This window comes from Aulostomus chinensis, chromosome 21, assembly GCF_037954235.1.
Source record: "Aulostomus chinensis isolate RoL2024-O1b breed Wild chromosome 21, RoL_Achi_v1.0, whole genome shotgun sequence".
Taxonomy (NCBI): Eukaryota; Metazoa; Chordata; class Actinopteri; order Syngnathiformes; family Aulostomidae; genus Aulostomus; species Aulostomus chinensis.
Window position 1 is genome coordinate 593,079 of NC_141340.1, and position 26,523 is coordinate 619,601.

The 26,523-nt window shown below is 47.0% G+C and overlaps 1 protein-coding gene and 1 long non-coding RNA gene across 2 annotated transcripts; one reads left to right on the forward strand and one right to left on the reverse strand.

Annotated features, from left to right (window-relative positions):
* Nucleotides 1-466: 466 nt before the first annotated feature.
* Nucleotides 467-8,247, reverse strand: LOC147241250 (uncharacterized). Its single transcript, XR_015110931.1, has 4 exons — nt 8,182-8,247; nt 7,879-7,965; nt 1,093-1,201; nt 467-965 (listed from the first exon to the last, which is right to left on the reverse strand). It is a non-coding gene; the product is annotated as an uncharacterized LOC147241250 (long non-coding RNA).
* inhbaa (inhibin subunit beta Aa) lies at nt 3,353-20,773 on the forward strand. The gene is made up of 2 exons (XM_086191605.1): nt 3,353-4,409; nt 16,932-20,773. Exons 1-2 carry the CDS (start codon nt 3,896-3,898, stop codon nt 17,753-17,755), a joined length of 1,338 nt encoding a protein of 445 aa, XP_086047731.1. The 5' UTR covers nt 3,353-3,895; the 3' UTR covers nt 17,756-20,773.
* Nucleotides 20,774-26,523: the final 5,750 nt, after the last annotated feature.

Here is a 26,523-nt window from a genome sequence, read left to right on the forward strand (position 1 = left end):
AGGATCAAACACGTGGACCCCTCCCTTGCTAGGTAGCCACTCAGCCTCCAAGCCACAGCGCCCCAAACTGTGAAGGAGTTACAGCATGATGCTCCGAGGCGGTCAGCGCATCTCCAAGGAGGCGCGTGACGAGTGTAGGGAACGCAGCGCTGCACTGGCTATGATGACACTGAGTCAACATCACTCAGGTGAAAATAGAGCTTCACTTTCCACTGCTCAACTGACAGAAGTCTAATCAAATGACCCGAAGAGGTTAAAGGTCAACTTCTGTAACGAGAACATCAGGGCCTAGAGGTTCAATTATTAAAACCTTGTTGAAAGCTCCGTTGATATGCTGAACTCTAGTAGACTTCTCCTCCTCTTCCTCTTCCTCCTCCTCCATTCAAGACAAAAAAGATGATTTCTGGCTCCTCCCATTGCCAGAGGTCAGAGCAACACAATCTATCACCACCAGAAAAACAGAGCGGCAGTAAATTAGCGTGCAGCTTCATCATCAACAGCAACCAAAAGGGAAGAGGAGGAGGAGGAAGAGTTGAGCTGCATCTGATTGACTGCAAGTCGACCTGCAGACCCTGAAGACTGGGGAGGGATGAAACAAGTCACAGTACCGGATCCCCCAAGGAGCTGTTACAAGACCTGAATAATGAGCTGCAACATGAAGGATGGAGGCAGGAGGAGGGAAGGAAGGCAGGCAGGAGAAAAGGTAGTGTGAGGACACACGGGGAGGTTCCAGCTGACGACCACTAGATGGAGCACTTCCATCTGCTTTCAGCTGAAGGAGCAGCTGCTTCGCTCTTCAAGTCATCTTCTCCTTCTCTAAGTTGTTTGAAACACCAAGTCTGACGTCCTGAGCCAGAGCTGCTGGATGTGTGTCACTGCAGCACCGCATCACGGCAAGGCCCCTCCCTCTACAGTCAGCTGATTGCTCGGCTGTCTTCACCGCCTCCTGGCATGATTGCTGGAATCTGAAATACAGTTGTGTGCTTCAGAGCAACATGGCGGGCAGCATGTGGTGCTGCAGAGGTTTTCAGCCCCAGAGGCGACTGTAAAAACACAGAACATCGGTGGCGTTCCACCAGGTTCATGACTCACCGCCCCCTACTTCTTCAAAGAAGCCACCGGTGCTTGATGAACACAGCAACGCCTTGACGAGGCAACGCAGCAGGTGGTGACCTCACACATGCATCATGTTTGGTCAAACCTGGTAGACACACACACACACACACACACACACACACACACACACACACACATAATGATGTCACAACAGCACAGGGAGAATCCCAGACGTCTGAGTAAAGCAGGATGCTACACTGTGTAACGCCACGTCTTCACCGCTTCCTCTACAGTCACATCTGACTCGGTTCTCTGGGTTCTCCAGGCCCAGGAAGCACCGAGGGGTACGTGGGTGGGTGGGTCAGGGGGGGCTTCCCATCCCTAGTAACAATTGCATCATCTCAAAACAAAAAGAAACTAATTTATTCCTCTTCAATCCTGACCTCTAGCTATGAAAAAAAACCCTTGGAACCTCAAACAACTATGAAGAACCTTCTTAGAACCTTTTCTAACTCCCTAAGTCATAGGTGGTGCTACTTTTGCTCACATTTAAAACACTCGTGAGATTTTAACGTCTCTCAACCCAAAAGACACTAACATTTTGACCTATCACCTCTGTTCTCCCTTTAAAAACAGAGAACCCTCTGAAGAACAATCAGATCTGTTACAAGCACTCTTAGAACCTGTTGAACCCAGGCAGAGAAGCCTTTATTTCCATGTCAATCACATTAAAATTCCATCCCCCGTCCGAATCCCCCAGCTCTTCAGAACCTTCTCAGAACTTATTGAGTCCCCTAAATAGACTTAATTTTCTGATGTCAAACACACTAGACCCCAACAGGGTCTGGAACTCTTCAGAACCCCTTGGACCTGTAAGATCCCCAGATGACCTTTGCTTAAATATATGCTTTCTTGAACCTCAAATAATGTTTAAAGCTCTTGCCACCATCTTAGAACCAGGTAAATAAATCTACCTGGAAGAGATCCCTCTGTTCCCCTTTAAACCCCCAGAACAGAACAACATGAGAGAGCCATCTTTCTTGGTTGGATGTAGAAGCACCTCTGTTCCTCTTGAAGAACCATGTGGAACCAGTTATTTCTCCCTTGGAAACTCATTCAAAACACAGCTTCCTCCAAAGCTGTTCCACAACTCATCTGAATCCCTTGTGGAACATGGAACATTTCTGTTGATACCTTTTGAAAGCTGCATGGAACCTTTTCTGGACTATGCCAGACCTACGAGACCTACAAGAGCCTTCAAATTGCTGTAACTCTTTCATTAATCATTAGTGCCCTTTAATTTCTTTCGACATAGACAGAACTCCATTTTGGTTCCCTCAGTCTGACATGTAGACAGCGTCACTGGAGGCCAGAACGCTGGAACCTCCCGAGATGATGGTGACAGTTGTGGGCAAAAAAAAGGTTGAAACAATGCTCGTTATAACTTCCCAGAATTCCAGGATGTGACGTCACATGACCTATTGTCACTCCCTTTTCACCCAATTGACCAATAACAGTGCAGAAGGGGCAGAACAAATACCGCCAAGATGCTCCTTCGAGGAGGAGGAGCTTGTGAACTTGTCGAGATGCTTCATGGTCAACAATCGCAGTACGCTAAGTTGTCTTTGCTCCCAGTGGTGATATTTTTACTCCTGAATGGTGAGGAAGACGGCGCCCCCAGCTGGTCATCTAAGGAAGTTTGCCAAAAGTTTCCTGCTGGAATTTAACTCCGTGGTGCATGTCGACTCGTCAGGTTTGCTCAATGCCAAAAAGAACCTGGTTCTATATATCAGCGTTTATGTTGTTATGGCAACAAAATCCAAACAATGACAGGTTCTGGTAGCGAACTGAGAGTGTGACCTTTGACCTTCAGACTGTGGAGCTCAGATAGACGAACCCATTTGAAGAACTTTGACACAGTTGACCTTGATCTGAATCTCCAGATGTCACCCGCTGGATCGCGGTCCTTCCACAACCTGGACTAGACCAGACAGTCGTGATGTCATGTTGACAAGTCCAGACAGACGGACAGATGGACAGACGCGTCAGAGACACAAGTCATCCAAGAATTCCAGGCTGAAGACTCGGCTGCTGGAAGAGGAGGAGGAATGAAGGGATCCCAGCAGCCAAACAGAGGGAGGGTGGGGAAAATAAATAGAGAAGGAGAGAAGAGAAGGAGGGAGGTAAAAGTTTGAAGTGCTATGAGTCAGATGGGAGGAGACTGGAGAGGAGGAGAGAGAGGGATGGAGGGAGGGGGGAGGTATAATTATGGCTGCCAGAGAGGAGAGGAGGCAGAGTGAGGGAAAGAAGGAGAGCAAGGAGAGAGAGAGAGAGAGAGAGAGGAGGGAGACAAAGAGAGGGGAGAGAGACAGAGAGAGAGAGAGAGAGAGAGAGAGTCCAGCCCACTTCTCTAAAACCATTCAACTAGTGAGCGAGGGATCCCATTCACTGCCGGGAGAGAGAGAGATACAGAGAGACAGAGACAGAGAGAGAGATACAGAGAGACAGAGACAGAGAGAGAGGGAGATAGAAAGAGAGAGAGAGAGGAAGTCTGGGATAACTTGGTCTCCGACGGATCTTCCTGCAGCTTCTCCTCATTCATCATCCGCTTTTCTTCTTCTCCCCCTTTTCTGGAGACGCCTCCAGATTTTCCAGCCCTCCATCTGTCCCCGACTCAGACCAGGATTACTCATCTTCTCTCCCGGCTGCTCGACACTTTTCTTCCCTCCGTTTTCGCAGGTGGAGCGACTGAACTTTGCAGCCTCAAACTTCTGAGACCAGCATAGACTTCACCCACAAACTTCATCCGTCCTGCAGCCAATCAGACGCCTCCTCCATCATGTCCATCCTGCCGCTGCTCAGCTGCGCCGTCCTGCTGCTGGTCCAGAGCTGCAGCTCGTTGTTGGCGCCGGCTTCAGAGGTCCAGCCGCTGTCTCTGACCGTCCATCCTCACCCACAGCTGGAAGCCGCCTCCAGCTCCCACTGCCCGTCCTGCGCCCTGGCCAGGATGCGCCGAACCGAAGCCTCAGAAGACACGGTGGCACACGACCGAGAGGAGGAGGCGGCCCAGCAGGATGTGGTGGAGGCGGTGAAGAGGCACATCCTCAATATGCTGCACCTCCAGGCTCGGCCTAACATCACCCGGCCCGTGCCACGCGCCGCACTCCTTAACGCCCTGCGCAAGCTCCATGTGGGGCGCGTGGCGGAGGACGGCAGCGTGCAGATTGAAGGGGAGGCAGAGGCGAGAGGGTGGGGAGGAGGAGCAGGGGGTGGAGGAGCGGCGGCAGCAGCCCAGGAGGGAGACAGCAGCGACGCACAGGAGACGACAGAGATCATCACTTTCGCTGATGCCGGTGAGCCCACGCCAGAGTGTGTGTGTGTCTGCGTGCATGTGTGTGTGTGGGGGTGGTGGTGGGGGATACAAAGACAGAGTGTGTGCTTGGAGTTGTGTGTACAGTTGTCCATGAGAATAGCTTGAGTTTTAAACCACTGCCATGAGAAGTTCTGGGACAGTGAGACGTTCTGGGACAGTGAGACGTTCTGATCATGGAGACCATCAAAGACAGTTTGAGGGTTCAATTTAGGACTTCTTATGTCCTCACAAAGACTGTTGTTCATACATGAATTTGTGTGTGATGGCTTGCTGTGTTTCAGTTGTAGTGTGTGTATGTGTTCATATATGTGTGTGTATGTGTTCATATATGTGTGTATGTGTTCAAATATGTGTGTATGTGTTCATATATGTGTGTATGTGTTCATATATGTGTGTGTGTTCATATGTGTGTGTTCATATATGTGTGTATATGTTCATATGTGTGTATGTGTTCAAATATGTGTGTATGTGTTCATATATGTGTGTGTTCATATATGTGTGTGTATATGTTCATAAATGTGTGTATGTTCATATATGTGTGTATGTGTTCATATACACACACATATATGAACACATACACATATATGAACACACACGTATGTGAACACACACATATGAACACATACACACATATATGAACACATACACACACATATATGTGTGTGTATGTGTTCATATGTGTGTATGTGTACATATATGTGTGTATGTGTTCATATATGTGTGTATGTGTGTGTATGTGTTCATATGTGTGTGTTCACATACGTGTGTGTTCATATATGTGTATGTGTTCATATATGTGTGTATGTGTGTGTATGTGTTCATATATGTGTGTGTTCATATATGTGTGTGTATATGTTCATATGTGTGTGTATGTGTATGTTCATATTTGTGTGTATGTGTTCATATACACACACATATATGAACACGTGTGTGTATATGAACACATACACACACATATATGTGTGTGTATGTGTTCATATGTGTGTATGTGTACATATATGTGTGTATGTGTTCATATATGTGTGTATGTGTGTGTATGTGTTCATATGTGTGTGTTCACATACGTGTGTTCATATATGTGTATGTGTTCATATATGTGTATGTGTACATATGTGTATGTGTATGTGTTCATATGTGTGTTTGTGTGTATGTGCTTGTGTGTATGTGCTTGTGTTTGTGTGTATGTGTTCATGTGTGTGTGTTTGTTTGTGTGTATGTGTTCATATGTGTGTTTGTGTGTGTATGTGTTTATATATGTGTGTGCATACAATGTGTCTCTGTTTGTGTGTATATGTTTATGTGTGTGTGTGTGTGTGTGTGCGTGCGTGTATGTTTGCGCCCACTTACTGAATTTTACCTGCATATTCACTTGGCTGAACTCATCAGACCTTCACACTCAGTCTCACACACACACACACACATTTATAAGCACCTCCTGCTGCTTTCAAAGAATACCTCATAATCTACTTCTTGGGAGTCAGACAAGGGTATGTTTGTGTGAGTGTGTTTTGGTGTTTTTGTGTGAGTCTATGGGTGTGTAAGTGTGCGTGTGTGAGTGAGTGAGATTGACTGAGTGTGTGAATGGGTGTGCATGTGTGTGTGAGTGTGTGAATGGGCGTGCATGTGTGTCTGAGTGTGTGAATGGGCGTGCATGTGTGTGTGTGTGAGTGTGTGTGCATGTGAGTGTGTGTGAGTGAATATGTATGTGAGTGTATGTGTGTATGATTGTGTGCATTTGTGATTGTGTGTGTATGTGTGTGAGTGAGTGTGTGTGTATGATTGTGTGCGTTTGTGATTGTGTGTATATGTGTGTGTATGAGTGAGTGTGTGTACGTGTGTACGTGTGAGTGTGTGTGTGTATGAATGTGTGTATGAGTGTGTGTGTTTGTGATTGTATGTGTGTGTATGAACAAGTGTGTATGAGTGTATGTGTGTGTGTGTACATGTGTGTGTTTATATGTGTGTGTGTGTACATGTGTGTGTTTATATGAGTGTGTGTGTGTACATGTGTGTTTATATGAGTGTGTGTGTACATGTGTGTGTTTATATGAATGTGTGTATGTATGTGTGTGTGGGTGTGTGTGGGTGTGTGTATGCTGCATCATATTTGTGACTGACAGCGGCAGTAGGGAATGTCGTTCCACGTCAAGGAACCGGAGTGAACCCTGGTCTCAGTCTGCAGGTGGAGCTCAGCTCTAGTCCTTCTCTGCCTCATCACCTTTGACCCCTCAGTATTTCCCATCATTCCTGGGCAGGTTAGTAGTGGGTAACTGACATTAACGCTTTGTTTGATGAATAATTATTAAAAGTGCACACACGAAGGAGAACACAGCGCCTCTCAGATTCTGGGATTCTTTCTACTCAAAATTTAGTAGAAAAGTAAAAAATGATGTAAAAGTCTGTGAAACACAATTGTGTGTTAGAACTTTTTACTTCTTCTTTTTCTTAAATTATCTTAAGACACCTCAGGTTGATCTGGTGACCCTTTGGAGGAGCCCGACCCCTTGGTTGGGAACCACTGCACTAAGCTTACTGAGTATATGAAGTGTAACACAGTCCAAACTAGCTCTAGGCTAGGCACACAGTATATATATATATATATATATACATACATATACATATATACATACATATACATACATATACACATATATATATATGTATATATATCGTATCTCAAACCAAGTCGTTTAAGGTTACCACATAGATATGTTCAAATTAATCATACAGAGTACTTCAAGGTAACCATATACAGCAGCTCAAGCTAACGATGTAAGGTAGTTTAAGATAATGCTAGAAGTAATGATATAGAGTAGTTGTTGAGCTAACAATGTAAAATAGGTCAAGCTAACGATACTGACTGGTTCAAGCTAACGATACAGACTGGTTCAAGCTAACGATACAGACTGGTTCAAGCTAACGATACAGACTGGTTCAAGCTAACGACACAGACTGGTTCAAGCTAACGACACAGACTGGTTCAAGCTAACGACACAGACTGGTTCAAGCTAACGACACAGACTGGTTCAAGCTAACGACACAGACTGGTTCAAGCTAACGACACAGACTGGTTCAAGCTAACGACACAGACTGGTTCAAGCTAACGACACAGACTGGTTCAAGCTAACGATACAGACTGGTTCAAGCTAACGATACAGACTGGTTCAAGCTAACGACACAGACTGGTTCAAGCTAACGATACAGACTGGTTCAAGCTAACAATACAGACTGGTTCAAGCTAACGATACAGCTGCAATTCCAGCAACTTTGAGTGTGGAGATTGGCAATTAAACTGTCAACATTTTTGTATGGTATAAACGCATTTAGCCGGGTGTCTTGCTACCGTTGGCTACATTCAACAGCAGCACCCTTGTTGGCCAGCTGAACAGATTCAGAATCATTTTTAGTCAATGAATCTGGTTCCTGAGTGTCACTTTCCGAGAGCTCACCTGTCAGTCAAGCATGTGGGCAGGACTGTGCTTCTCTCTTCTTCTGGATTATTTGGTGACGCAGCTTGAGTTTCTGTGGGCGAGAGTCTGGAACAGCAGATGGAAAAAGATTTTAATGAAGTGCAGACGGGCTGAGAGGAGCAGCTTCATTTCTAAACTCTCAAACTTCGATTTGTTGGACAGTTCAAACTTTTCTGCTTCAGCAAGGTCAAAGACACTACTATCAACCAAACAATCCAGCACTTGCTACTTCCCTCTTTTGATTTACAACCACTCAAGTCACAATTGAAATCCCAGTTTTACCTTAGAGGAATCATCGAGAACCCCATTCAAAACTCCATGTAAAAAAATGCTGATTTTCAAAGAAACTACTAAGGCCCTGAACACCAAATGATAGTGGCTAACTGCAGCAAATGGAAATGCCAGCTGTTTCAGACAAGAGCTAATTAGCAACGCTGAGAACGTTTAGTGGGCAGTTAAACCCACCGTTTTGCCTGCCAGGCTGCATAAAAGGCAAAATGGTGCTCTTGTTCATGTTCTGCCTGTTACATTCAGGAAATTATAACTTTTGATACCATTTGCTGCATGAACTGAACCGGTCTTATATTAAGCAGTAAAAGAAAATCCAACCTCAATTACAAACATGTCTAATGCACTAAAACCCTTACCAACAAGGGAAAACATCTATGGAGACTAGCAGTATTGAAAATTTGCGTTAGCATACAGCTACTTACTACTGCACTCGTTAGCCTGGCACATTTACTTGAGTAGCACCTCATCCTGCACAACTCAAAGTGCTTCAAATTAAGCACAAAACTAATTATTATGCTTGGGAAGCCAGAACTTTGTTCATTCCTTGAGTAGGACTGTTGCCACCTATTGGTTTGAAGAGTCAAATGTACTTTCTTGTATGAATTTGACCTTTAACTGTGTTGTAAAGAAAACAGGGAGCTAAACAAGGCCAAAGAACCCAAGTGGTGTTTTGGCGTTACTTGTACTGAACCTTGCTGCCCCTTTAAGCAGGAACTGATGGAACCTTGTTGTTTTTCTAAGATGCAACGCGAACCGCCGTGAGAATACTTTGCACCCAGCCAGTCCCGCATATTGTTGGGAATAACTGATGCATTCAGGGACATCGATAATTATTTTGGGCGACGGACATGGTGAGCCGAGGAGCCGAGACGACTGGATTCTTGGCGGAGACGAAGTGTCAACCTCCGTTTAGCAGCTCTGACACAATATGTATCTGTCCGCCGTTTTGTGTTCTGTTTAAATTCCTCTCCTCCTCCGCTGTTTATCTTCCCCTCGCCGCTCCAGCTCGCCTCACACAGAGGACAATTAGGCTAATTGAACTTAATTGAACACATCATTAGCGACATTCCACAATGCACTTTCATGTCCCTCTGTGGCGCTCTCTAACCTCGGTGTCCCCTCGTCCTTGCTGGCAGACAGAATAAGCCGGCCATTGTTGGGTCTATTCTGGTGGTCGCGTCTGTCTGGGGATTCAAACTAGCAACCATTCGATGGTGGTGAACACCAGGCTGCTGATAGTGAAAATAAATGGTGATTAGTGCCTTGGTTTGACTCTCATTTGTTTTTCTTTTGATCTCCTCTTCTTTCCTCTCTTCATCTACCCTTCCTCATCCTTCACTTTCATCCTCCCTGTCTGTCACTGTGACGTGGCATTGGCGTGTTTATGGTTGTGTCCGTGCAGTCGTAACGCCGCTGCTTTGAATCCCGGGCGGCTGGTTTTGGTCACCGTCGTCCCACCACATCATTTGGCTCTGCTTTGATGTGTGAGCGGCCGCCAGAGATGCTCCACGTCTGAAGCGATGAATCACTTGGTAGTAAACAACTCCAGATTGTGTCCAGACTCTCCGTTCTCACACTGAAGCTGACGAACTCTTCTTCATGTGCTGCCTGACGACCAACTGATCCGATAACAAACACTGAGATTGACTGTCTTCTTCCCTCCGACTGTATCACTCGTCTATCGAATTTTCTGCCGTGCTCTAATACCAAGATTGATTAGCCTGTAACAGCACGCCGCTACCGCCCAGTCAGCTCTGACTACTATCCCGTACAGGAAATGAGCTCTTCTTCTCTGCTCTAAGACGGCAGCCCTCACAGGAAGTTGAGCTGTCCCTCCATTGAATGTGTTAGAGCAGCAAAATAGAATTGATACGTAACATTCGTGAGTGGAGCTGGCACTGTGTGACACCCCACCAATCAAATGTTGACGTGTTAGCTGAAGGGATGCCTGTTGATGAGAAGAAAAGCTGATAAAAAATACACTTTAGTGAGCTTCGAAGAGGCAGAGCGCGCTCGCAACGGATGAAACTGACACACCCTGATGCTTTCAGAGTGGTTTTGTGTTCCAAGCTTCTGTGTAGCAGCTATTTTGGGGTCATGTCACCATATTTTAGGTTATGTTTGTACATCCTGAGCCACATGTTGGACATGGGAAAGCCCTCAGAGTGAGACCTCTCTGCGCCTGGTCCCTGCCTGATGACCACTGGCTCCTTCCTCCAGGAGGAATCACTGAGGACAGGAAGGCAGCGAGTGGCGGCCTCGCTAAATACAGGCGAGTTCAAACGCAGAGGGAGTAACCACTGGGAAGAAGGGGAGCGAATTAAAGGGAAGCCTGGCGACTGTCCCTGGATGACTTCTCACACACAGAGACAGCAGTCAGGGTTCTATTTATTACAAACAGTGGATGCAACATGCTGGAGGAACGAGGAACCTCCCGGTAAGACGGACTATCATTGCTGGGTGGCTCCAGTCACATGATCAGTAATACTGAGCTGACGGTGACGTAGATTTGACCGCTTTGACTGTAATAACGGATCAGTGGTGACGTCATGATGGTTATTTGGACAAAGAATGAATTCATGATTCGTCAGGTCTGTTGCCATGACGACAAACTATCAACTTTTAAAATGCAGTTTCTCTGGATGGAGTTCTAAAGTGACCAGCAGCGAAATGTGCGAATTGATTCGCATGTGTTTCAGTCCCGTCTGGATGCTTTTGGACGAGCACTTCCAGAACATAATTATCAGAACCTGTTATCTTAGAGATCATTGGAGAACTTCTTTCCCTCTTGGAGTTTTTCTGGATCTGTATTCTCTCCACCAGTAGGAGTGGTCCAGAGGCGGGACGTGGTTGGTTGGAGGTGTAGGCAGGTAGTAGCGCTGTGGGCTTAGTGTCACTCGTGGTTTCCTTTGGAGTGAGAAAGTAGAAGTAGGAGAAGTCTGGGTTCTAGTCTGGGCTCCTATTCTGGGTTCTAGTCTGGGCTCCTAGTCTGGGTTCTAGTCTGGGCTCCTAGTCTGGGTTCCTCCTCCAGCTGTTCCAAGAACGGTGAACACATTTTACAGATCTGAAAGTTCCTTGTGTCTGAGTGTCAGGTGGGTCACACAAAAGTTGCTGAACAGTACCAGGGCAGAGTCTCGAGTCTGTTGATCTGCATCAGGATCAGAGACTGGAGACTGTCTCACAGGAATCTTCACCATTGTGAAAGTCCTGAAAACAACCTCAGCTTTCCTCACGTCCTACGTGGTCCTACGTGGTCCTACGTGGTCCTACGTGGTCCTACGTTTCTCTGAGCATATTTCAAGAGTCTAAATCTAAAAATGGTAAATGGTGCCATGAAGGAGAAACCACAGCAGAGGCACATCCTCCTCCCAGCCACTTTTACCTACTGCACCTTGAATCCCACACACAACTTTACCAGGGTTGAAATGCTGCCAGCTGTTCAAGCTGATGTAACAGAGGTCAAAGTTCACCGGCGTAGAGTTCAAACTCATCGATGTTCCTTCGTTAGCAAAGCGTCCTGGAGGCCTGACAGACACGGTTACAAGCTGGCAGCGCCGCTTCAATTTAGCTCAAACTTTTCTCGTCTTGAGTTTGCAGATGAGGTCTGACATTAAAAACCCACCATAAAACAATAGAAACACAATAAAAAGTGTTGAAAACATGGCAGGACGACATTTTTGAATTTTACTGCCACGGTGACTCGAGGTGCGACTGATGAGAGCTTAGACGAGTCAGAAACGAAGCACCGAAGATGTTTACGTCTAGCAGCTTCAACATCCTGACCTTTGACCCATGTACAAGTGATACGTGTCCCGGCTTTGAGGTGTTTGTATAGCCCAACAGGAAGTGAGCATGTCAGGGATGTTGTGTTGGCTGCGTTATCCCTCACTTCTGACTGTCAGGCTCAGCTTCGCCTGTGAGGGATAGAAATCTGCTCCAGATCGGCAGTCAACGCCCCACTCGGCCGTATTGGCACCACATGTGAGGCAGCCTGTTAGTAAACAAACACACACACACACACACTTTCTCTCTCTCTCTCTCTCTCTCTCTCTCTCTCTCTCTCTCTAACGACCAGCAAACAAACATGGCGAGGAGGTATTGAAGAGATGGAGAGGAATGTCCTAGATGCCAGAGTCGCTCATCGTTAGCTGGAGCGAGAACCAAAACAGACCAGGGCGCTTAAATCGATCCATCTGTGGTTCTGAAGATGTTTGACTCATTTTGGCTTTTTACTTCTGGGTGGATCAAAGTGAAGAGACGGGTGGGATTATTTGGTGAAAGAACATGATAGTTTACACGCCTTTATGGCGAAACCACACCCACCACAGCAGCAGACACACACAAACCGCTTGCCAATCACTAATCATCTGTCAATCATCTTCTGCTGCTTTTCTAGTTGGACTCTTTGGAGTCAAACTGGAGGAATCACATCTCCCTCACAGAATTACCTGATCAAACACTGGATCAAAATGGCTGCCATTTTCTGTCCCATGGCCCTCCTTTTGAAGGGAGATTTACAGGAACACGCCCACTTTTAGTGAAAGTCTCTAATTCTCCATTGTCCCAAGAGGCAGTCAAGAAGACAAAGCCCCTCCCCCAGGGAGCTGAGACCCAGGCTAGTTAGCTTAGCATAGTGACTGGTAGTGGGTGGGAAGTGTTAGCGTAGCTCCATCTCTGCCTGCATTAATATCAGGAGGGTTGTTGAAATAACGGCTTAAAATGAGGAGACATTGTAGTGCTTGTTTGTAACGTTTTGTTTTCTTACACTAAAACAGTCCAGAAAAGGAAATTATTTTTTACTTTCTTAGATTTTAGATGTGACAGAAGTTTGACTTTTTCTGGTTCTGGACTCGAAAGTTTGAGCCTGTCATAAACCCAGCATCTCTGATACTCAACAACTCAGCTACGCTGCAAGTTTTGTCTCTGTTTTTCCATTTCTGGCACCTTCCCGTGTTCCTGAATGCAGCTCCAGGACTGAGTGATACACCTGCTCCATCAGACTGTAGATGCCGGTAGTGACAGGGAGACAGCATCAGGTGGAGCACACCACACCTGTCACCCACTAGTGTGTTAGCAATAGCACGGGATTGCTGATGCTAACATGACGTACAAGTAGCAGACCCAGCAGCAAGTTGGCAGACAGGAAGTTCTCAAAGTGTCTCCCTGGTGGGAGCAGGAGGCCAGGAGGAGGTCAGGGACACAGACAGCCTGGCAAACTGAGTCCCAGCGGAAGCTCCTGAACGCAGGAGACCAGCTCCCTCTGAGCTGACACACACCTCTGTCCTACAGGTGTTGCTTCTGGACTTGTTTATTTCAGGTGGGCTTTGCCAGATGTTTTTATTATTGTGATATTATTTGGTGAAACTTCTCACTTGATGTGATGTAGTCTGACCTTTGACCTCTGTGGAAAAAAGGTCATTTTTGTTTGTTGAATCTTTCAGGACTGGTAATGAATCTTAGATCTCTAAAATGTCCATTGAACAGATGTGTGTGTGTGTGTGTGTGTGTGTGTGTGTGTGTGTGTGTGTGTGTGTGTGTGTGTGTGTGTTGCCCAGACGTGGCTAATACGCACAAACAGAACAGGTGTCCAAGTTCACTCGCCCATGTCGTGAAGGAAGTGAATGTTTGAGAGAATGTGAATCTGTGTGTTTCGTTGACCTCTGACTCACTGACAGTTGACCCCAGCCTGCAGCATCACTGCTGTTTCCATGGTTACCAACTGCTGAGCTGAGTAGCTGACCAACGGCAGCACCACAGCAGGCGTTCTCTAAGTGTTCCACGCTCTGAACCACCTAGCCATCAAACACCGAGTTCAGATTTTAGCACCTAACTGTCATAAACAACCTTCATCATGGATAAAATTCCAGTGCATTTCTTGTAGTTGCAAATTAGCTTAAACAAGTTGTATCAGACAATGAACAAAACAAAAGCATTAATATTTAAAATGTATTTAAAAGATATTATCACTTATAATTCGCAGAGATTAGCAAATTTCCAGTAGGAATGTGGTAAATTAGCCACAGACTTGAGTGAGCTGTCTCCAGATATCTGGAGGCAGAAGCGGCTCCGGTGTGCGTCGCTCTCCGCTGCCCATCAGCAGACGCAACTAGAAATCACAGCTCGTCTGTCATTACCACCATAATAAGCAGCTCGGCGGGGACCAGTGCTGACGACACCGTTACAGCTGCTAATTTGTGCCGCTAACGTGCTATTAGGATTTCCTCTGCAGGTCTCTGCAACTGTGGCCGAGGTTCTCCCCCTCAGAGCCTCCTGCACCTGTGCCAGTGTCTCAGAACGGTTCCGCAGAGTTAAACCCGTTATCCCCTCCTTGGTTCCCGGGTGTTTAACGCTCACTGCATTTCCATTCTTTCTTTTTTGAAATTCTCCAGCTGGACGTCATCATTTATTTAGTTATAAACAGCTTCCTTTTTTCGAAGTGAAAATGAAAAAAACCTATGGCTCAATAGCCATGATTGAGCTCCCAGAAAACTAGCGTCACTTTAGCACAGTTAGAAGGACAAAGTCACGTTCCGTTACATGTTCTGTTTGAATACTTGTTCTTTGGTATGAATGAAGGGAACATTGGGATGATGCTACATTTTGCTATTATCTGCAAACAACATTGCGCAGTTCTTTTGACCTTTTCTGTTAAAAATCTTCAGAAAAATAAATAGAAAATAGCTGATCAAAAATGACTATAATTTGGACACGTAAAAAATACTAGTTTTTTTTAACCGTATAGTTTAGCTGCTAGATGTTTCATTGGCTTATATTTTTGATTGTACATCAATTTTTGATGTTTAAATGTTTGTAGATGCTTCTGAAACTCAATACGGTCAGAACTTTTTCACAAAAAAGTAAACAGTTCCTCATCTCACTGAGGAACCCTGCAAGACCCCAAAGGCCCTCTGGGGGTCCCTGGGCCCCACTTTGAGAAGCGCTGCTCTATATTAGCAGCATTAGCAGCATCAAACTGCACTAAAACAAAGAGGCTTGTTCTCTGATTCGCCATCACAAACACAAATGAATGAGCAGGGCTTTTATTTTTTTCTCTTCTCTGAAGTGATGATGATGTAAGTGAGATAATCGCCTCCGAATTGTCGGTTAAACGGTGTTAATGGACTCGCTAAAGTGCCGGCCGCCTACACACACACACGCGCGCGCCCATTCACACTGTTGAGCAGAGCATCAGTGCTGCTGACATTCAGAAACTCCCAAATCGTGACTTTGGATTTGTGTATTTCTGGGTTAATGACGCCCACGAGCGAGAGACTTCACTGGGAGGAAAAGGTGATGCAAAGATGTTATGTAACAGCGGCGGATGGTAATTGGGTCTTCAAACCAGTGATTAGGAGGCTGCATGGCCTGGAGGTTTCTAGGAAACATGAAGTACACGTCTGGATGTGCGTCTGCTTGTGTCAGGAAGACAAAGTATGCAGATTTACTTTTAACCCAAAAAACGAGTCGTTTGACCTCTGAGACCCGAACATTCAACCCGGCGCCGTGAAGGTGACCTGAACGCTTCATTTATCACGACGTCTGAAACTGGACGATGTAGTTCAGGAGAGCTCCTGTCTATGCCCTGATGTTTGTCTTCTCAGGCAGCTTCAACAGCATCTCTATTCAAATTTTCTAACAAACTGACAATACGACTACATGTTCTTTGAAAATAATAAGTACAAATTTGCCACCTGGGTGTTTCATAAGCTAACAGATCGATCGTAACCCTCTAAACTCCAGTCACTTCCTGTCACATGCTTGTTTTGTGTAGTTCGCCAGAGCAACATATTGTTGTCACTCCAACAATACAACAATATGTCTCACAAACATTCAGATCGTACATTAAAGTGAATATTTCAGATACACAACAAATGTGCTTGTGTGGACATGTTTCCTGGAGAGAACAGTTTTTTCCTAGTTTTTCAAGGCCACCGTCACCACACCCTGGGTTTAGCCCCGCCCACAATAACTCACCCCAGAAGTCAGTCAGGAAGTGGTTAGAGATATGACAAAGAAGAAAAAACACTGTCAAGCAGCTGAATGTGGAGGAGGAATAATGGTGGCTGGACCTGATTGTTGGGATGTCGAGGCCTTGACGGACACCAGGCATCAGGTGTTTTGTGGAGGAGCACGGCTGCCTTACAGACAGAATTCAGGTCAAAGATGTTTCCTCCTACAGTGGAGTAAAACAGCTGACCTTCCAAAATAAAACCAGAACTGCCAAACTTCCCGCAGATGTTTCAACCCTCTAGATTTTGTGTATTCAGACTCAGTGCTATAAATTCAGTCACGGCAGTTGCAATAGTGACAATGCGGGTCCTGGTGGGAACCATTAGCGGGTTAAGATAACGCCCGAACCTCTGACCGCCACTGCTGAGTCAGCAGGAAGCATCTGAGCTGCAGGGAGTGTGTGTGTGCTGCAGCCTTTCCTCCTGTTGTGGGGACTTGCAACTCAGTGTCGATTAGACGACATGTGTGTGTTTGTGTAAGAGGAAGGGACATAACCGTCTCCATGGGGACCCTTCACAGGGTGAAAGCTCACACAGCCATTTAAAAACACACACGCAAATGCAAACACACACACACACACACACACACACACACACACACACACACACACACACACACGTTCTCCAATTAATGTTAATGAACATGTTTTTGAATCCAGTATGACTGACAGCACGACTGTCCTCGCTACAGTTACTGGCAGGCAACTGACTGTGTGTCTCTGTGCATCTCAGGTTCTTCTCCGGACGCGGTGACCTTTGTCTTGTCTAAAGAGGGCGGCGACCTCTCTCTGGTGGAGCAGGCCAATGTTTGGCTCTTCCTCCGTCTGGCGAAGACCAACCGCAGTCGAGCCAAAGTCACCATCCGCCTCTTCCAGCAGGGCCGCCTCCCCAGCGGACGCCCCTCCCCACCACAAGACGACATCCTCTTGGCTGAGAAAACGGTGGACACCCGGCGCAGCGGCTGGCACACCTTCCCGGTGTCAGCAGCAGTCCAGCTGCTGCTGGAGAGCGCTGAGAGCACCAGGCTGAACCTCAGGGTGTCCTGCCCGCTCTGCGCTGATGTTGGCGCCACAGTCATCCTTGTCTCTGGTGGATCAGAGGCTTCGGTGCGGGCCAACCAACGGGAACAATCCCACCGGCCCTTCCTCATGGCTGTGGTGCGGCCGGGAGACGGCAGCAGTGACTCACGACGGCGCAGGAAGCGTGGCCTAGAGTGTGACGGGAAAGTCCGTGTCTGCTGCAAGCGGCAGTTCTACGTTAACTTCAAGGACATTGGCTGGAACGACTGGATCATCGCGCCTCAAGGCTACCACGCAAACTACTGCGAGGGCGAATGCCCATCCCATGTGGCAAGCATCACTGGGTCCACACTGTCCTTCCACTCCACCGTCATCAGCCACTATCGCATGAGGGGCTACAGCCCCTTCCAGAACCTTCGGTCGTGCTGCGTGCCAACCCGGCTACGCGCGATGTCCATGCTCTACTACAACGAGGAGCAGAAGATCATTAAGAAGGACATCCAGAACATGATCGTGGAGGAGTGTGGCTGCTCATAAAGATGCCGCTGGTCCGGATCAGTCCGGAACAAACTGGACTGGAGAGGATGAGCAAGGAGCACTTCGGGACCCAGAGAGACGGGGAGGTGGGCTGGTCCCCGCAGAGAGGCCACTTACAGTCGCAGCTTCCTGTGTGGTCGTCTGCCTCCTCCCTCCATCGCTCCGGCTGTCTCTCCTCCGTCCTGAGTCTCGACGGCACTTTCAGACAAAAAAGATGGAAAAAAGAAAATATCTAATATATTTTTGTTACAAAGGGAGGGGTGAGGTGTATTTATGTGGCTGAGACATTCAAGTGGCACCCGCCAGTCCCACCGCGGAAACTACGAACAAAAAAAATCTCAAACTATGCAACTTGTTTCACGTATTACAATCTTGTTGTTCTTTACTTGTTTCTGTTTGTTCCAACTGTTTACTTTTTGTAAATGTATGAGAAAGAGCGCCCACGCGTGTGTGTGTGTGTGTGTGTGTGTGTGTGTGTGTGTGTGTGTGTGTGTGTGTGTGTGTGTGTGTTTTGAGAGATACTTGAAAGAAACAAGTTGGCCCGGCTGCTGGAACCAAACTATAATTATTATTGTCACGAAGTATATTAATAATGTGTAACTATTAATAATAATTGTTTGGCTGCATTTGTTTGTTTTTTAAAGAGACGTTAAAAACGTTTTCATTTTTTGCACTATAGTGACACTCGTGTTCAGATTAGCTACCAACTCATAGAGAAGCTCACAGGTTTGAGCCCCGCCCACAGCAACCACACCCTTTAACGCATGTTTGTCACGCTGACGCGCCAGACTGAGGTTCTGGAGTCAAACGACTAAACTGAGACACAATGGCAGGAACGTTGTTTCAAGGCCGTTTCCGAACTTATAATAAAATCTGATTCAGCCAGAAGAATTCCGTCCTTCATTTATTCTTTTGTTTGACTTGTTTTTTTCTGTTTGTGATGGAGAGGTTGTGTTGTTCTCTGACACAAGGCAACATCATTGTACTTCCTGTCTTCAGAACAAAAGCATGACTCCACATAATCATGTGCTTTCTCTTGGCAACAACACCCCTGTTGCTCTTGTTCTGCGTGAGCTTGACACATCATCAGAAAGTTCCTTTGGTCTGATGAACTATTGATGTTGTTTCTAACCCAAATTCTTTTTCAAATTTGCGCGGTTTGAAGAAACTCCAAAGTAACAATGAACGCAAGTGTGACATCATCAAATATCCTGATTGGGGCAAAGTTCTGATGGCTGTTAGAGGATAGCACTGATTGGACAAATGTCTGTTATGACATCACTACATTCACACACCGGTCTCTTCAATAATGCTGACTGACCTCGTTACCATCACCCGCAGACCGGTGCTGTTTCCATGGTAACGGTTTATGGCTTTTGCTCTGGGCTGTTTTTCAAACTCATCTTAGTCTGAAACTTTTCAGAGTGCCGCCAGAATGATGTCAGAGGGCCAATTAAACAGCAGAAAATTGAATTTAAGGTCAAGATGACAACAAGTCACAGAGGTTAGGAGTCATCGTATCCCGCCAGGAGCCATTAACTTGGGCTGAATGTCTAAGTCAATGCCAATGGGAGGCGGAGCCTGTTCAATGCCTGTTTCTACTGAATGGCCATGTGACTTTGGAGTTTTTGTCCAGTAGCTTTTGTGACGTTCTGATCTGACAGAAAGCAAACCTGAAGAAACGTTCTCATGACTCCACCTCCCACTTCCACCTGCTGTTGACCGAGAACAGGAAGTTGTTGCTCTGTTTACGAAAAGATCACCTTGTTCTCACGATTCCAGAACATTTCTACTGTTTTAGATCAAAAGTGCCAAGTCTGAAAATGAAACATTTCAGAAACTTCAACCAAGTTGTATGTCAAAGATAAGAATGCTGTAAAAATGTCCAATGAAAGATTTTCAAGTTTTCACTGAAATTACAGATTGTGACTTTTGATAAAAGTGTGTTTTTCATGGAGACTAAAAATCTGTCCTCCACTTCCCTTGTAGTGAACAAAAGTTCATGAGTTCCCTCTGAAGGCAGCACCGTGTGTTCGTGCCAAACTTCAAGACTTGAACGCATCAGAACTAAATCTTTGTTGTGGATAACAAGCACTTTAGCATCGAAACACTTTCAGAGGAAGTTCATTGGAAAAAAATCCAAACCTTTTATAACTTTACACAATTCATCAAATATTTTTGTCTCCTTGGTTTGTAGCAGCGAGAAACTCACAGTCACGGTAAAATCAGTGGAAGCGTTTGATCACTTCCTATCCAGTTTTCGTTTGCTGTCCAACACCAAAGACTTGCATTTCTTTGTTTGTTTCTTTGTTTGTTTCTTTGTTTGTTTGTGTGAGAGAACTTTCGCGCTGATGCTGAGAAGCTGAAAAATTCTTTCCTGTTTGACACAATGTCTCTGAATGTGGCGTTGTTAATATTTGCTTTCATATGGAGGGAGGACGGATGTTCTGACTTATGTTTTGTCTGTTTCTTTTTTGTGAAGATGTTTGTATTCCCTCCCACTGCACACAGAGAACTACATTTCCCATGATGCTTTATACGTAGTTAAAGGATTCACAGTTGAGAGCATGAACCAGCGAGCCTGAGTGTATGTTTGCGCGTGCTGACATTGACTTGATCACCAAAATGTTCAAGTGTTGGTTTCAATGAAGTCACATGGTGCGTTTGGTTGTGTTGTTATGTTTGTTGTTAGAGGAAAGAGACGCTCCTCGTCTGGACTTTACGGGACAAGATCGTCCGCCGACTTACATGGACAACATGTCAGTGCAGAGAAAAAAACCTCAAAAACACAAATATTAAAAAAAGAAAGTGGTTTTATTTCTTCAGATTTTATCAAAAAATATTGACACTGAGTGAAGTGGACAAAGAATAAAAAGTCTATTTTTTATTCTGTATATATGGATCAAGATTCCAGTCTGTCGCGTTGCTTTGTTGTACAAATCCAATGTGCTTGTGGCATTTTTCTAATCTAATTTATTTTATGGTTTTTTTGTTTGTTTTCTGCTTCACCATTAAAGTTTAAACAACATACACAAAGAAACAGCCTCTTTGATTTTTATGTTTCTGGACATTTTAGTTTGTTTGTGCCAGTGTCAGTTGTTTTTACAAGCTTCCATCAGGTGAGATACGAATCTCAGGTTTCTGGCTTGTCGCCTGCTGACACCCACCAGCTCAGAGGACAAACCCTCTGGGACGAGGCTGCTGGAGACGATGAGGAAATGCAGCCAGAATTTATTTGCTAGCACTGCCAAAGTTAGCTGCGGTGTTCATCATGGGCCTGTGCTTGGATTACGACTCTTCACTCTATATCTGCTTCAGTTAGGTCACATAATACCCCCCACACCAACAATTGCCATCTATCCATCCATTTTTTTCTGCTTATCCGGGGTTGGGTCATGGGGGCAACTGCCAGATTCCTTCTCCCCAGCTACTTCATCCAGCTGTTTGCGGGGGTTCTTGAGGTGTTCCCAGGCCAGCTGAGAGACATAATCTCTTCAACATGTCCTGGGTCGGTACAGAGTTCGCATCACTGTAGATGCCACACCAATCTATCGGTCGATCTCACGATCCTTCTTTCCCTCACTTGTGAACAAGACCCCAAGGTACTTGAACTCCTCCACTCGGGGCAAGGCCTCATCCCCGACCCAGAGATGGCACTCCACCCTTTTCTGCGAGAACCATGGACTCAAACTTGGAGGTTCTGATTCTGAACCACTTAAAATTTGGCTGTGAAATTGATCCAGTGACAGCTGAGGGTTACGGCCTTATGAAGCCAGCACGACCACATTGCTTGCAAAAGGCAGAGACCTGATCCTGCAGCCACCAAAGCAGATCACCTCAGCATCCTGGCTGTGCCAAGAGATTCTGTCCATAAAAGTTATGAACAGAATTGGTGACAAAGTGTAGCCCTGGTGGAGTCCAACCCTCGCTGGAAACCAGTACGACTTACTGCCAGCAATGCAGACCAAAATCTGGCACCATTCATACAGGGAGCGAACCGCCCATATCAAGTGGTCTGATACCCCATGCTCCGGGAGCACGCCCCACAGGATTCCATGAGGGACATGGTTGAATTCCTTCTCCAAGTCCAAAAAACACATGTTGACTGGTTGGGCAAACTCCTATGCATCCACGAGCACAGGGCCAAGAGCGTACAGCTGGTCCACAGATCCATGACAAGAACGAAAACCACACTGCTCCTCCTGGATCCTAGGTTTGACTATCTGACATACCCGCCACTCCAGAACTCTTAAATAGACCTTACCATGGAGGCTGAGGAGTGTGATACCACAATAGTTGGAACACATCCTCTGGTCCCACTTCTTAAAAAGGGGAACCATACCCTGGTCTGCCAATCCAGAGGCATGGCCCCCCAATGTCGACACGATCCTGCAGAGTCGTGTCAACCTAGACAGCCCTGGCACCAAGGAGCTTTTTGACCACCTCAGCAACCTCAGGCAAAGAGAAAGGAGAGCCCACCATAGAGTCCTCAGGCACTGCCTCCTCATTGGAGGATGTGTTGGTAGGGTTGAGGAGATCCTCAAAGTATTCCCTCCACTAGTCCAAAAAAACTCTACTCCAGGTCAGCAGCCCCGAGCCCGAGATGGCGGATGGTGGTCCATCTCTCACGCACCACTTGGCCTGCTGGTACCTGTTAGATGCTTCCCAAGTGCCATGGGTCAAGAAGGCCCGATAGGACTCCTTGTTCAGCCTGATGGCAGCCCTCACTAGTATGACTAGTGATATTACAACGCCAGTAGTAATGCTGGTAGTAGCACTATTACAAGTACTAGTAGTAGGTTCTACACCTGCACTAAAAGAAGGGAGGTTCAACACCTGCTCTACTAGGAGGGAGGTTCTACACCTGCTCTACTAGGAGGGAGGTTCTACACCTGCTGTACTAGGAGGCAGTTTCTACACCTGCTCTACTAGGAGGGAGGTTAGACACCTGCTCTACGAGGGGGAAGGTTTTATACCTGCTCTACTAGGAGGGAGGTTCCACACCTGCTCTACTAGGGGAAAGGTTCTATACCTGCTTTACTAGGAGGGAGGTTCTGCACCTGCTGTACTAGGAGGCAGTTTCTACACCTGCTCTACTAGGAGGGAGGTTCTACACCTGCTGTACTAGGGGGAAGGTTCTGCACCTGCTGTACTAGGGGGAAGGTTCTATACCTGCTCTACTAGGAGGGAGGTTCTACACCTGCTCTACTAGGAGGGAGGTTCTACACCTGCTCTACTAGGAGGGAGGTTATATACCTGCTCTACTAGGAGGGAGGTTCTGCACCTGCTCTACTAGGAGGGAGGTTCTGCACCTGCTGTACTAGGGGGAAGGTTCTATACCTGCTCTACTAGGAGGGAGGTTATATACCTGCTGTACTAGGAGGCAGTTTCTACACCTGCTCTACTAGGAGGGAGGTTCTACACCTGCTCTACGAGAGGGAAGGTTTTATACCTGCTCTACTAGGAGGGAGGTTCCACACCTGCTCTACTAGGGGAAAGGTTCTATACCTGCTTTACTAGGAGGGAGGTTCTGCACCTGCTCTACTAGGAGGGAGGTTCTGCACCTGCTGTACTAGGGGGAAGGTTCTATACCTGCTCTACTAGGAGGGAGGTTCTACACCTGCTCTACTAGGAGGGAGGTTATATACCTGCTGTACTAGGAGGCAGTTTCTACACCTGCTCTACTAGGAGGGAGGTTCTACACCTGCTCTACGAGGGGGAAGGTTTTATACCTGCTCTACTAGGAGGGAGGTTCCACACCTGCTCTACTAGGGGAAAGGTTCTATACCTGCTTTACTAGGAGGGAGGTTCTGCACCTGCTGTACTAGGAGGCAGTTTCTACACCTGCTCTACTAGGAGGGAGGTTCTACACCTGCTGTACTAGGGGGAAGGTTCTGCACCTGCTGTACTAGGGGGAAGGTTCTATACCTGCTCTACTAGGAGGGAGGTTCTACACCTGCTCTACTAGGAGGGAGGTTATTTCCCTGCTCTACTAGGAGGGAGGTTCTGCACCTGCTCTACTAGGAGGGAGGTTCTGCACCTGCTCTACTAGGAGGGAGGTTCTGCACCTGCTGTACTAGGGGGAAGGTTCTATACCTGCTCTACTAGGAGGGAGGTTCTACACCTGCTCTACTAGGAGGGAGGTTATATACCTGCTCTACTAGGAGGGAGGTTCTGCACCTGCTCTACTAGGAGGGAGGTTCTGCACCTGCTCTACTAGGAGGGAGGTTCTACACCTGCTCTACTAGGAGGCAGTTTCTACACCTGCTCTACTAGGAGGGAGGTTCTACACCTGCTGTACTAGGAGGCAGTTTCTACACCTGCTCTACTAGGAGGGAGGTTCTATACCTGCTCTACTAGGAGGGATGTTCTACACCTGCTCTACTAGGAGGGAGGTTCTACACCTGCTCTACTAGGGGGAAGGTTCTATACCTGCTGCACTAGGAGGGAGGTTCTACACCTGCTCTACTAGGGGGAAGGTTCCACACCTGCTCTACTAGAGGGATGTTCTACACCTGTTCTACTAGGAGGGAGGTTCTACACCTGCTCTACTAGGAGGGAGGTTCTACACCTGCTCTACTAGGGGGAAGGTTCTATACCTGCTTTACTAGGAGGGATGTTCTACACCTGTTCTACTAGGAGGGAGGTTCTACACCTGCTCTACTAGGAGGGAGGTTCTACACCTGCTCTACGAAGGGGAAGGTTTTATACTTGCTCTACTAGGAGGGAGGTTCCACACCTGCTCTACTAGAGGGAAGGTTCTATACCTGCTTTACTAGGAGGGAGGTTCTGCACCTGCTGTACTAGGAGGCAGTTTCTACACCTGCTCTACTAGGAGGGAGGTTATATACCTGCTGTACTAGGAGGCAGTTTCTACACCTGCTCTACTAGGAGGGAGGTTCTACACCTGCTCTACGAGAGGGAAGGTTTTATACCTGCTCTACTAGGAGGGAGGTTCCACACCTGCTCTACTAGGGGAAAGGTTCTATACCTGCTTTACTAGGAGGGAGGTTCTGCACCTGCTCTACTAGGAGGGAGGTTCTGCACCTGCTGTACTAGGGGGAAGGTTCTATACCTGCTCTACTAGGAGGGAGGTTCTACACCTGCTCTACTAGGAGGGAGGTTATATACCTGCTGTACTAGGAGGCAGTTTCTACACCTGCTCTACTAGGAGGGAGGTTCTACACCTGCTCTACGAGGGGGAAGGTTTTATACCTGCTCTACTAGGAGGGAGGTTCCACACCTGCTCTACTAGGGGAAAGGTTCTATACCTGCTTTACTAGGAGGGAGGTTCTGCACCTGCTGTACTAGGAGGCAGTTTCTACACCTGCTCTACTAGGAGGGAGGTTCTACACCTGCTGTACTAGGGGGAAGGTTCTGCACCTGCTGTACTAGGGGGAAGGTTCTATACCTGCTCTACTAGGAGGGAGGTTCTACACCTGCTCTACTAGGAGGGAGGTTATTTCCCTGCTCTACTAGGAGGGAGGTTCTGCACCTGCTCTACTAGGAGGGAGGTTCTGCACCTGCTCTACTAGGAGGGAGGTTCTGCACCTGCTGTACTAGGGGGAAGGTTCTATACCTGCTCTACTAGGAGGGAGGTTCTACACCTGCTCTACTAGGAGGGAGGTTATATACCTGCTCTACTAGGAGGGAGGTTCTGCACCTGCTCTACTAGGAGGGAGGTTCTGCACCTGCTCTACTAGGAGGGAGGTTCTACACCTGCTCTACTAGGAGGGAGTTTCTACACCTGCTCTACTAGGAGGGAGGTTCTACACCTGCTGTACTAGGAGGCAGTTTCTACACCTGCTCTACTAGGAGGGAGGTTCTATACCTGCTCTACTAGGAGGGATGTTCTACACCTGCTCTACTAGGAGGGAGGTTCTACACCTGCTCTACTAGGGGGAAGGTTCTATACCTGCTGCACTAGGAGGGAGGTTCTACACCTGCTCTACTAGGGGGAAGGTTCCACACCTGCTCTACTAGAGGGATGTTCTACACCTGTTCTACTAGGAGGGAGGTTCTACACCTGCTCTACTAGGAGGGAGGTTCTACACCTGCTCTACTAGGAGGGAGGTTCTACACCTGCTCTACGAAGGGGAAGGTTTTATACTTGCTCTACTAGGAGGGAGGTTCCACACCTGCTCTACTAGAGGGAAGGTTCTATACCTGCTTTACTAGGAGGGAGGTTCTGCACCTGCTGTACTAGGAGGCAGTTTCTACACCTGCTCTACTAGGAGGGAGGTTCTACACCTGCTCTACTAGGGGGAAGGTTCTGCACCTGCTGTACTAGGGGGAAGGTTCTATACCTGCTCTACTAGGAGGGAGGTTCTACACCTGCTCTACTAGGAGGGAGGTTATATACCTGCTGTACTAGGAGGCAGTTTCTACACCTGCTCTACTAGGAGGGAGGTTCTACACCTGCTCTACGAGGGGGAAGGTTTTATACCTGCTCTACTAGGAGGGAGGTTCAACACCTGCTCTACTAGGAAAAAGGTTCTATACCTGCTTTACTAGGAGGGAGGTTCTGCACCTGCTGTACTAGGAGGCAGTTTCTACACCTGCTCTACTAGGAGGGAGGTTCTACACCTGCTGTACTAGGGGGAAGGTTCTGCACCTGCTGTACTAGGGGGAAGGTTCTATACCTGCTCTACTAGGAGGGAGGTTCTACACCTGCTCTACTAGGAGGGAGGTTATTTCCCTGCTCTACTAGGAGGGAGGTTCTGCACCTGCTCTACTAGGAGGGAGGTTCTGCACCTGCTCTACTAGGA

What these genes read in the sequence shown, in the direction of transcription:
- inhbaa (XM_086191605.1), top strand. Translation starts at nt 3,896, where the DNA reads ATGTCCATCCTGCCGCTGCTCAGCTGCGCCGTCCTGCTGCTGGTCCAG. An exon ending in CATCACTTTCGCTGATGCCG is followed by an intron (nt 4,410 to 16,931) that starts GTGAGCCCACGC and finishes TGTGCATCTCAG; the next exon opens with GTTCTTCTCCGGACGCGGTG.